Consider the following 13094-nt stretch of genomic DNA (forward strand, 5'->3'; position numbering starts at 1 on the left):
TCGAACTGTTCCTATTTGTGGGGCTACAAGTGTGAGTGCAGTCGTTTTGTAAGTCTTCTCTGTGCAGGGTTGGGGTCATATCTCCTGATTTCCCCAAGAACATCCCTGTCTATTTTTAGACTTCTTTATCTTCCAAGGACCATTTCCTTGCCTCCCCTTCATATTTGACTTCATTTGGGTTTCCTCTTTTGCGATAACACTTCCCTATTTTCTGTTTCTATTACATTATACCAGTTTTGTTGCCGCCTTATCTGTGTTCATCCCATTCGCTTTATCAGAGAATCTAAGTCATTAGTGCAGTGCTGCAGTTGGGTGTGGTTCCAGTCACTGTTTGTAAAATCAAGTGCTGTATGAGCCATGTCGCAGCTGTTCACAGGGAATCATTATATGAGTAAGGTTCAGCACACAAAGAAAAAGGAATCCATCTGAACAAGGTAGTGCTAGAAGACACAGAGTAAAGGAACATGCACAAGGAGTAGGTTGCCCCCTTGTGCCGTGATTAGCTCTATTCCACACAAAACAGCACAATGACATCAGTATCTCGTCACATCAGGCGGGATGCAGTGTGTGGACTGCAGGAGTGGGGGTGGTCCCCAGAGCCCTGGCCCACAGAGGGTATTGTGGGTTGGGCATGGCTTGATGCAAAGGTCAGGCTCTCTGTGGGGGCTGTGGGAGTGGATGAAGATGGAGAAGCAGGCCCTGCTGCTAAAGTGGATCTGTCATAGTGAATATGCTGCTGCAGTGCTACATTACCAATGCATGAGCAGCCCAACTGTGGACAGCCTGGTAGGCTATGCATAGGAGTGTGGTTTGAGTTTGCTTGGGTGAGTTTGTGTGGGAGTGTGCGTGTGCGTGTGTGTGCTTTGTGCCTGTCACAGCGATGTGATCTGATTGGTTCAGTGAGATGAAAAGGCTGTGTGAAAGTGAACACTAGCAGATACAAATGTGGAAGTGGCTGAAAAAATCCAGTGTTCTACTTTCTATATTATCCCATGCCTTTTGAAAAATAAACCCATAGGCTCCTACATTAGTGAGGGTGTGTGTGTATGTATATGTGTGTGTGTGTGAGTGTGTGTTTGTGCACACATGCATCATGTCTGTGCCTGAGAAGGCGTTGCTATGGAGACAAGAGAGCTGTGCAGAAGGAGAGAGGGAGACTCGCCTTGGAGCATGTTCAGCTAGCACCCATCCCCCATCTACTCACACACAGATGAACAGTACAGTACACACCCATATTACGCACACACTTGTTCACAGGCTCTCTTGCACACACACACACACACACACACACACACACACACACACACACACACACACACACACACACACACACACACACACACACACACACACACACACACATACACACACACACACAAATATACACATGAACACACAGACACAACCAACTGCTGACATACAAAGAGATATCATAAAATCATGAGGCGGAGAAAGAGGAATAGCAGCTAATTTGGTGACTATATGTGGTGGTAGCCCTTTAATAATGCAGTATATCCAGCTAAAACACTGCTGATGATTGCTTCCGCCCCTGCCACCCCCTCCCTTCCCCTCCCTTCCCCTCCCCTCCCTTCACCTACCACTCCCTGCTCCCTCTGCCCCTTTGATCACACTGCTCTGGTGCTCTCCTTCTGCATCTCCTTGAACTTCATCACGGGATTGGTAAACCACAGACGGAGGGCACACATGTATTTAACCACTAGATTCATTATGCACAGCTCCCTGTGTTCGGGGAGCAAATCCTGTGTATTTCTTCTAAACCACTATTTGTTCACTATTAATTATTCAGCAAACCAATTATCATAACCTCAGGAAATGTGACTTTCATCAATGCATTCACAGTTTATGAATAAAAAGTGATAAACCATCTTTATGAGGGTTGGTTTAATCACCTAAAAGTTATCAATTAAAGGCCCACACATGGCACTGTCTATTTGTGTGTGTGTGTGTGTGTGTGTGTGTGTGTGTGTGTGTGTGTGTGTGTGTGTGTGTGTGTGTGTGTGTGTGTGTGTGTGTGTGTGTGTTTGGTGCAATACAGAGCTATTTATAGAATGACTGACCCCCTCTGCAGATGCTTCCCAGAGGAGCCGTATCTGACATTGGAGGAGGGGATGTGTGTGTCCAGCATCTTTCATTTCTCCATGACACAGTCAGCTTTTCCTCCACATGGTTTACTTGTGGAGTGTAAACGCAGACAGTTTCATAACTTGGCTTATTATTTCTTGGAGCGTGACTGTGATTACACATTTCAGTGGCTTGTGCATTTAACCTACAAAATAAGGTCACGGTGTCAGCAGGCCACAAAGCAGGATCCCTGATAAGATTAAAGCTTTCATAAAAGATAAATGCTCTTGACAGTGCTGAATAAACTGTAGCATCAGAGGTCCATCTGTGTCATGATGATTTTATGACAAAGACAATCCAGACTAAAGTACTGTGAGGTTGTAACTGTATAGACAGTGACCTACAAATAAACTATGAATCACTGAATTTCATCATGGGCCGTCTGGGTCTGATGGACCAGGTGGTCTCTGCATGTGTGTGTGTTTGTGTTTGGTTCAGTAGAATGTACTTGTAGGTTATTTACACACATACAGTGCCCTCGTAAACAGTGCATACTATTGTCTCTTGCCATACATTAGGGAAATTGAGCACACAGGTCAATCTTTACGACCTATTATTAATATTGCATTTTGGGGCTAACGGATGACTGCGGCTCAGTGTGTGATGGTTATTAATATTTTCAAATCAAATCATGTTTCCTCCAGAATGGAAATAGGACAGGAGTTTCTGAATCCAAGGCTTAATCCTGGGATTACAAATGAGGGAATGTTCATAAGCTCATGACTACTGTCGCTGTGGAAACGTGGAGGAATCCTGAAATACACCGAAATGCACCACAGCACACGGATGCTCCCTCTGTGTTCATGAGCTGTGGAACAATAGAGTCCAATTAACTTCATTTATTGCCCCCAAGGCTGACAATGACAAGAAAGGATTAGGGAGTGATGTGGGAGCAAGGGGAAGTAAATGTTTGATTTATTTCTAAATATTTGGGCTGTGTTCTACTGCAACTTGGTTGTGTCTAAGACCATTATTTAGGTATATGGTTATTCAAATGTGAAGTAAAACAAACAAAAACAACAACAACAAAACATTAATCATAGCTAAAAGTCTTAACTATTGAGGAAAGACTGGCTGACCAAGAACAGGATGCAATTCAGAAATGGACTCCAATACTTTTCTGACAGCAATGGAAAGCCCTACGTCACACATCACCAAAGATAACTTTAAGCATAGTGTACACAAATAAGCAAATGACTGCCTGAATTCTGCATGCACATATGCAATGCATGGGGAAGGAGAGAAGTGGAGGGAGGTGGAGTGAGATTACAATAAGGACAAGTGCTGGTATGCTGTCAATGGTGCTGAAATGCGCTGTTCAGCTCTCTCAGTGAAGTTGTGATTATGAATATTTTCTCAAGTGAGGTAAGGACTGCTGAAGAGGAGGGTGCATTAAATTGTCACCACTGCCTGCAAGTCCCCTGTTCCCCCACGTGGCGCCGCTGTTGATCCATCAGAGACAGCGGTACTGTCTGATAAACCTAGGCCCCTCCTGTTTTCAAGCGACTTGGACATTTTCTCAGTCTTTGTTATAAAGAGAGGACGGTGGAAGGAACAAGATTTTCACTCATTCAAAGCGTGTCAGAGCCTCCATATATACACAATACCTGACCGTGACTGGGAGTCATATCAATGCTTTGTTCATACTGGATGGAAACATGTCTTCTCCTCGCAGATGGAGCTATTTCGGGATTTATCTAGGGCTTTTTCTTCTGGGGTGTTATTGGGAAGCGGTGTCTGGGCAGCTCTCATATTCCGTGTCAGAGGAGGTAAACCAGGGGACTCCTGTTGGAAATATCGCCAAGGACCTCAGCCTCAATCCACAAGACTTGGAGCACCGTATGTTTCAAATTGTTTCTGGATCAAAGAGGACATTTTTCGAGGTAAATCTAAAGACTGGTGTTCTTTATGTCAGTGAGAGGATAGACAGAGAGGAGCTCTGCGCGGAGGAACTCAAATGCTCAGTAAGTGTAGAAGCCGTGATAAATAACCCGCTGAAGCTGTATCGCATTGACGTAGATGTTTTAGATGTAAATGACAATGCCCCGTTGTTCACTACCAAACTTCAAAATCTGTTTATCGCAGAGAGTACTCTACCAGGAGTGAAATTTGCATTATCTGAAGCAGCTGATGCAGATGTGGGGAGAAACGCAGTCAGTACATACAAATTAAGCCAAAATGAGCATTTCTCTTTGGCAGTGCACAAAGCAGGTGACAGCGTGTCTGCTGAGCTCGTGTTGCAGAAAGCTTTAGACCGAGAGAAGCAGCCTGTTATCACCATGACTCTGACTGCTGTCGATGGAGGGAGCCCTCCGAAATCAGGCACCTCGCAGCTCGTTGTTAATGTTTTAGATATTAATGATAACATACCGATATTCAGTGAAACGTTATATAAGACGAAAATTCCCGAAAACACGCCAGTGGGCACGGTAGTCATGGCTGTGAACGCCACCGATGCCGACGAGGGCCTGAACAGTGAGATTGTGTATTCGCTGAGAAGCAAAGATCAAGATCACGTTCTCGACATCTTTGAAATTGAAAGTCAAACAGGTGTCATCAAAGTCAAAGGTAATATAGACTATGAAGAGCGAAAAGCTTTTGAGATACGTGTAGAGGCCAGCGACAAAGGGCAGCCTCCGATGTCAGCTCATTGTAAAGTGCTGGTGGAGGTGGTGGATCTCAACGATAACGCTCCTGAGATCACCGTGACGTCACTACATGGCACGGTGAAAGAGGACGCTGCTGTAGGCACCGTGGTCGCTCTAGTGTCAGTCCTCGATAAGGACGGTGGGAAAAACGGCGATGTGAAAATTCAGATTAAAAATGAAGCCCCCTTCAAACTCGAGCCGAACTACAAAAACTACTTTTCTTTGTTAGTTGACGGGCCGCTGGACAGAGAGAGTGTCGCTAACTACAACGTCACTATAGAGGCCACTGATAAAGGAACCCCGTCACTGTCGAGCACAAGTGTGCTGTCAATACACGTGTCAGATGTTAATGATAACGCTCCTCTGTTCCCAGAGCCCCAGATTAATGTTTATGTGAAGGAGAACAGTCCAGTAGGAGCAGTTATTAAAACTGTTACTGCGACTGATGCTGACGTTGACCAGAACAGTCAGGTGAGATATTCATTTTTACAAAGTAACACGAACACATTACCGTTTTCTACAATGATAAACATCAACTCAGAGACTGGAGATATAGTCAGTCTGCAGTCTTTTAACTATGAGGAGACAAAAACGTTTCAGTTTAAAGTTCAGGCCACAGACTCTGGTGTTCCTCCGCTCAGCAGCAACGTGACTGTGAACGTTTTGATACTCGATGAAAATGACAATAATCCAACAATTCTCGCGCCCTATTCTGAGCACGGCTCCGTTAACAGTGAGAGCATCCCCTATTCTGCTGAAGCGGGATACTTTGTGGCAAAGATCAGGGCTGTAGACGCAGACTCTGGATACAATGCACTGCTGTCTTATCACCTGTCAGAGCCCAAAGGAAACAACCTGTTCCGGATCGGAACCAGCACCGGAGAGATCAGGACTAAGAGGAGAATGAGTGACAATGACCTGAAAACTCACCCCTTGGTGGTGTTGGTCTCTGATAACGGAGAACCCTCCCTGTCAGCTACTGTGACTATTGATGTGGTGGTGGTCGAAAGCACAGCTGACATCCAGACTCAGTTCAGACATGTGCCCATAAAGGAGGAGAGCTTCTCTGATTTGAACCTGTATCTGCTGATCGCCATCGTGTCGGTGTCGGTCATCTTTCTGCTCAGTCTCATCAGTTTAATAGCTGTCAAATGCCACAGGACAGACGGCAGTTTCAGCAGGTACGGAGCCCCCATGATCACCACCCACCCTGACGGGAGCTGGTCTTACTCCAAATCTACTCAGCAGTATGACGTGTGTTTCAGCTCAGACACGCTCAAGAGTGACGTAGTAGTTTTCCCTGCACCGTTTCCGCCTGTTGATGGGGAACTGATCAGTATAAACGGAGGAGACACTTTTACCAGAACTCAGACTTTACCCAACAAAGAGAAGGTAAGACAACTATGTTAAAGACTTACTTTTGGACACATTTCCGCACTGTATTCATAAATGTGTTCGTTGGCTTGATGTAGAAATTACATATTATTTTAAGTATTATATTATATTGGTAAGTGTGTTTTCAAATATGTATCGTAAATCAACTATTGACAACAGAAGATAACATAAAGTAAGCCTCTGATTCATTCCTCTCACAGCTCTGCCGTGTGTCGTTCTCCATGGTGCTGAAATAAGCGCACAGTGTCTTGAGTGCAGTGTGTAGGGAGCAAAACAGATTCCAGACATTTAATCTACCCGAAATAGTTCACAGTGCGTTGTTCTAATGGTACCCGGCATATTCCCTGGAACTTTCTTACCATTACATTACATTTCTATTGATACATAATGTACAACATATATCAAAAGTGTCTCTTTATCATTTGGTTACCTTCATTTCTAGACCAAAGAGAAACAGAGAATGCAGTAATGTTGATCTGCATTTTTTATCTGTATCTTACTATTCTGTTGACATGTAAATGAGGCAGTTGATTCGTTTCTGGTGTCTTGTGTCGTGCGACTTTTTGTTAGCTGTATGTTAATCTGAATGTTCAGCAGAATTTAAGTTGCCTGATGTTGTATGCACTTATGGTACATGACCACACGGGGACACTGTAGACCATGACATCTGAACATTATTTCAGGAGGCACAAGACTCCTCCCAGAAACACAGGATGAGGATGATGATGTTTCTCTCGGCTTTGTTACAAAGAGACGCAGAGCGAGAGAGAGAAGAGGGCGAAATACATTTTCCAACTGACTCATGAAAATGAAAGAAACTGGACTTGTACACTTTACTTTGACTATGAATGAGTGACGGGAGGTTGGACTGAGATTCATGCCTTTCTCGGATTGGATATAATGATGCATTTCTCAAGAAGATCGAGGCTGGTTCGGATATGTTTCGTGGCCGTGCTGCTGAACTATTGTTGGGAAGCGGTGTCTGGACAGCTCTCGTATTCCGTATCAGAGGAGGTAAACCCGGGGACTTCTGTCGGAAATATCGCCAAGGATCTAAATCTTAATGTCCAGGATTTAGAGTCTCGCATGTTTCAGATCGTTAGCGGATCAAACAGAAAATATTTCGATGTAAATCTGAAAACTGGTTTTCTTTATGTGAATGAAAGAATAGACCGTGAGGAGCTTTGTGCGAAGGCTACAAAATGTACTGTCAGTGTAGAGGCCGTGATCAACAATCCACTGAAGCTTTACCGTTTGGAGATTAATATACTCGATATAAATGATAATGCACCTGTTTTCTCTGAGCAGCTGCAGACACTTGATATTGCTGAAAATACTTTACCGGGAGTGAAATTTGGACTGATAGAGGCATCGGATTTGGATGTAGGCAGAAACGGTGTTAATACCTACAAGCTCAACAATAATGACTATTTTTCTTTAGAAATACACAAAGCAGGAGACAGTGTGTCTGCAGAGTTAGTACTGAAGAAATCTTTAGACCGCGAGCATGACTCTGTTATAAAGCTCACACTGACTGCAGTAGATGGAGGAAATCCATCCAGATCAGGAACATCGCAAATTATTATCAACGTTTTGGATATAAATGACAACCATCCTGTATTCAGTAGACCTTTGTATAAAATTCAAATTTTTGAAAACTTGCCGACGGGATCTACTGTGATGATACTGAATGCAACAGACGCTGATGAGGGTTTAAACAGTGAAATAGAGTATTCTTTGAGGAAAAAAGGGCAGGATCATATTCTAGACTTGTTTCATACTGATTCTAAAACAGGTGCGATTTTAGTAAAAGGAAAGATTGATTACGAAGAGCATCCTGCGTTTGAGATTCACGCACAGGCCAGTGACAGAGGGCAGCCTCCCATGTCTGCTCATTGTAAAGTGCTGGTAGAGGTGGTGGACCTAAACGACAACGCTCCCGAAATCACTGTGACGTCACTGCTAAACACAGTGAAGGAGGATGCAGAAGTAGGTACTGCTATTGCACTTGTCTCTGTACTGGACAAAGATGGAGGGAAAAACGGGGCTGTAAAGGCTGTTATTACAAATGATGCCCCCTTTAAATTGGACACAAACTATAAAAACTATTATTCGTTAGTAGTTGATGGTCCACTTGACAGAGAAGCTACAGCGGATTACAATGTCACTATCGTAGCAACTGATGAAGGGATTCCGCCTCTCTCCAGCACCAGCACAGTGATTGTTCATGTTTCTGATGTCAATGATAACCCGCCTCGTTTCTCAGAGCCGCTCATTAATGTTTATGTGAAGGAGAACAGTCCAGTAGGAGCAGTTATTAAAACTGTGACTGCAACTGATGCCGATATCAATCAGAACGGTCAGGTGAGATATTCATTTCTACAAAGTAACACGAACACGTTGCCGTTTTCTACAATGATAAATATCAACTCAGAGACTGGAGATATAGTCAGTCTGCAGTCTTTTAACTTTGAGGAATTAAAAACGTTTCAGTTTAAAGTTCAGGCCACAGACTCTGGTGTTCCTCCGCTCAGCAGCAACGTGACTGTGAACGTTTTAATACTCGATGAAAATGACAATAATCCAACAATTCTCGCGCCCTATTCTGAGCACGGCTCCATTAACAGTGAGAGCATCCCCTATTCTGCTGAAGCGGGATACTTTGTGGCAAAGATCAGGGCTGTAGACGCAGACTCTGGATACAATGCGCTGCTGTCTTATCACCTGTCAGAGCCCAAAGGAAACAACCTCTTCCGGATCGGAACCAGCACCGGAGAGATCAGGACTAAGAGGAGAATGAGTGACAATGACCTGAAAACTCACCCCTTGGTGGTGTTGGTCTCTGATAACGGAGAACCCTCCCTGTCAGCTACTGTGACTATTGATGTGGTGGTGGTCGAAAGCACGGCTGACATCCAGACTCAGTTCAGACATGTGCCCATAAAGGAGGAGAGCTTCTCTGATTTGAACCTGTATCTGCTGATCGCCATCGTGTCGGTGTCGGTCATCTTTCTGCTCAGTCTCATCAGTTTAATAGCTGTCAAATGCCACAGGACAGACGGCAGTTTCAGCAGGTACGGAGCCCCCATGATCACCACCCACCCTGACGGGAGCTGGTCTTACTCCAAATCTACTCAGCAGTATGACGTGTGTTTCAGCTCAGACACGCTCAAGAGTGACGTAGTGGTTTTCCCCGCACCGTTTCCGCCTGTAGATGCGGAACTGATCAGTATTAACAGCGGAGACACTTTTACCAGAACTCAGACTTTACCCAACAAAGAGAAGGTAAGACAACTATGTTAAAGACTTACTTTTGGACACATTTCCGCACTGTATTCATAAATGTGTTCGTTGGCTTGATGTAGAAATTATATAGTGTTGTAAACCAGAATAATTAAACTATTTGAAGGTGTATGTCGCTGACCATGGTTCTGAAATGAGCACCACACTGTGTTGTGTATCGGCCGGATAGTGCAACACGGAAAAATGGTTTGAAGCGTCATGTCCTGCCACGTAGATTTGGAATTCCTGACAGTTTTCTAGCGTAAGATGCAATCATCATTTTATCACATTTCGGGAAGACATTTGACTTATGTCAGCCTATTTCAAGGCCTTCATTTTCTTTTATTTATTTTCTTTTGGAAAATAGGGAGCTTAAACCATATCTGTACAACATATCAGTAACAGGTGAGTGTGTTTTGGTATAGGTTAAAAAAACAAGGCAAATGTTAGAAAATGACAGAGAAGGATAATAAGAGAAACACTACATGGCATTTCGTTATGATCGGTTGACAAAGTTGTAATCATTTATTCACGTTACTATGAGACTGGTCAGTTTTCGCAGTTGGTTGATCAATCCACTGCTGTTGCCTGATGTTGTATGCACTTATGGTACATGACCACACGGGGACACTGTAGACCATGACATCTGAACATTATTTCAGGAGGCACAAGACTCCTCCCAGAAACACAGGATGAGGATGATGATGTTTCTCTCGGCTTTGTTACAAAGAGACGCAGAGCGAGAGAGAGAAGAGGGCGAAATACATTTTCCAACTGGCTCATGAAAATGAAAGAAACTGGACTTGTACACTTTACTTTGACTATGAATGAGTGACGGGAGGTTGGACTGAGATTCATGCCTTTCTCGGATTGGATATAATGATGCATTTCTCAAGAAGATCGAGGCTGGTTCGGATATGTTTCGTGGCCGTGCTGCTGAACTATTGTTGGGAAGCGGTGTCTGGACAGCTCTCGTATTCCGTATCAGAGGAGGTAAACCCGGGGACTTCTGTCGGAAATGTCGCCAAAGATCTAAATCTTAATGTCCAGGATTTAGAGTCTCGCATGTTTCAGATCGTTAGCGGATCAAACAGAAAATATTTCGATGTAAATCTGAAAACTGGTTTTCTTTATGTGAATGAAAGAATAGACCGTGAGGAGCTTTGTGCGAAGGCTACAAAATGTACTGTCAGTGTAGAGGCCGTGATCAACAATCCACTGAAGCTTTACCGTTTGGAGATTAATATACTCGATATAAATGATAATGCACCTGTTTTCTCTGAGCAGCTGCAGACACTTGATATTGCTGAAAATACTTTACCGGGAGTGAAATTTGGACTGACAGAGGCATCGGATTTGGATGTAGGCAGAAACGGTGTTAATACCTACAAGCTCAACAATAATGACTATTTCTCTTTAGAAATACACAAAGCAGGAGACAGTGTGTCTGCAGAGTTAGTACTGAAGAAATCTTTAGACCGCGAGCATGACTCTGTTATAAAGCTTACACTGACTGCAGTAGATGGAGGAAATCCATCCAGATCAGGAACCTCACAAATTATTATCAACGTTTTGGATATAAATGACAACCATCCTGTATTCAGTAGTCCTTTGTATAAAATTCAAATTTCTGAAAACTTGCCGACAAGATCTACTGTGATGATACTGAATGCAACAGACGCTGATGAGGGTTTAAATAGTGAAATAGAGTATTCCTTAAGGCAAAAAGGCCAGGATCTTGTTTTAGACTTGTTTCAAATTGATTCTAAAACGGGTGCGATATTAGTCAAGGGCAAGATCGACTTTGAGGAACATCCTGCGTTTGAGATTCGCGCACAGGCCAGTGACAGAGGGCAGCCTCCCATGTCTGCTCATTGTAAAGTGCTGGTAGAGGTGGTGGACCTAAACGACAACGCTCCCGAGATCACTGTGACGTCACTGCTAAACACAGTGAAGGAGGATGCAGAAGTAGGTACTGCTATTGCACTTGTCTCTGTACTGGACAAAGATGGAGGGAAAAACGGGGCTGTAAAGGCTGTTATTACAAATGATGCCCCCTTTAAATTGGACACAAACTACAAAAACTATTATTCGTTAGTAGTTGATGGTCCACTTGACAGAGAAGCTACAGCAGATTACAATGTCACTATCGTAGCAACTGATGAAGGGACTCCGCCTCTCTCCAGCACCAGCACAGTGACTGTTCATGTTTCTGATGTCAATGATAACCCGCCTCGTTTCTCAGAGCCGCTCATTAATGTTTATGTGAAGGAGAACAGTCCAGTAGGAGCAGTTATTAAAACTGTGACTGCAACTGATGCTGATATCAATCAGAACGGTCAGGTGAGATATTCATTTTTACAAAGTAACACGAACACGTTGCCGTTTTCTACAATGATAAACATCAACTCAGAGACTGGAGATATAGTCAGTCTGCAGTCTTTTAACTTCGAGGAATTAAAAACGTTTCAGTTTAAAGTTCAGGCCACAGACTCTGGTGTTCCTCCACTCAGCAGCAACGTGACCGTGAACGTTTTAATACTCGATGAAAATGACAATCATCCAACAATTCTCGCGCCCTATTCTGAGCACGGCTCCGTTAACAGTGAGAGCATCCCCTATTCTGCTGAAGCGGGATACTTTGTGGCAAAGATCAGGGCTGTAGACGCAGACTCTGGATACAATGCGCTGCTGTCTTATCACCTGTCTGAGCCCAAAGGAAACAACCTGTTCCGGATCGGAACCAGCACCGGAGAGATCAGGACTAAGAGGAGAATGAGTGACAATGACCTGAAAACTCACCCCTTGGTGGTGTTGGTCTCTGATAACGGAGAACCCTCCCTGTCAGCTACTGTGACTATTGATGTGGTGGTGGTCGAAAGCACAGCTGACATCCAGACTCAGTTCAGACATGTGCCCATAAAGGAGGAGAGCTTCTCTGATTTGAACCTGTATCTGCTGATCGCCATCGTGTCGGTGTCGGTCATCTTTCTGCTCAGTCTCATCAGTTTAATAGCTGTCAAATGCCACAGGACAGACGGCAGTTTCAGCAGGTACGGAGCCCCCATGATCACCACCCACCCTGACGGGAGCTGGTCTTACTCCAAATCTACTCAGCAGTATGACGTGTGTTTCAGCTCAGACACGCTCAAGAGTGACGTAGTGGTTTTCCCCGCACCGTTTCCGCCTGCAGACGCGGAACTGATTAGTATAAACGGAGGAGACACTTTTACCAGGACTCAGACTTTACCCAACAAAGAGAAGGTAAGGGCATGATGGTATTACGTAACTACGCACGCCATTACTACATTTAAGTCCAGAATTGGACTTTTGGGACTTCAAAGAGCTTTGTTCCATGCTAGTGACTACGAAACGAATCTTTGAGTTGCAGTTAAAACACACATTTTCAATAACCTTGGTGTTTTTATTTAAGGCTGTTGTAAATACGTGTAAGGTTTCTGATGTTACTTGCCGCTGATGTGTTATTCCGTGTGTTGATCGCTATCCATGGTTCTGAACGCACATTTCTGGCAGTGGTTTGTTTCTAACCAGGTGACAGAAACTGAAATCTATTCACTGACAAGAAAAATACTATGTTTAATTGTATGGAAATAGCCACCTTGTTGG

General features: G+C 43.9%; 1 protein-coding gene across 13 annotated transcripts in view; it reads left to right on the forward strand.

Annotated features, from left to right (window-relative positions):
- Nucleotides 1-13094, forward strand: part of LOC119007749 (protocadherin alpha-C2-like) — a 191839-nt gene that overhangs the window by 89717 nt on the left and 89028 nt on the right. The window contains exon 1 of one of the 13 annotated variants that reach the window (XM_037077614.1): nt 3704-6182. The exons of 10 other annotated variants lie outside the window; for them this stretch is intronic. In XM_037077614.1, coding sequence (XP_036933509.1) covers nt 3801-6182 — 2382 coding nt within the window. In that variant the 5' untranslated portion in view covers nt 3704-3800. Of the gene's footprint in view, nt 1-3703; nt 6183-6991; nt 9471-10190; nt 12732-13094 lie in introns of those variants that run through there. 2 more of the 13 variants (XM_037077613.1, XM_037077612.1) reach the window with 2 other exon arrangements.

The sequence above is a fragment of the Acanthopagrus latus genome, chromosome 18, assembly GCF_904848185.1.
Source record: "Acanthopagrus latus isolate v.2019 chromosome 18, fAcaLat1.1, whole genome shotgun sequence".
Taxonomy (NCBI): domain Eukaryota; kingdom Metazoa; phylum Chordata; class Actinopteri; order Spariformes; family Sparidae; genus Acanthopagrus; species Acanthopagrus latus.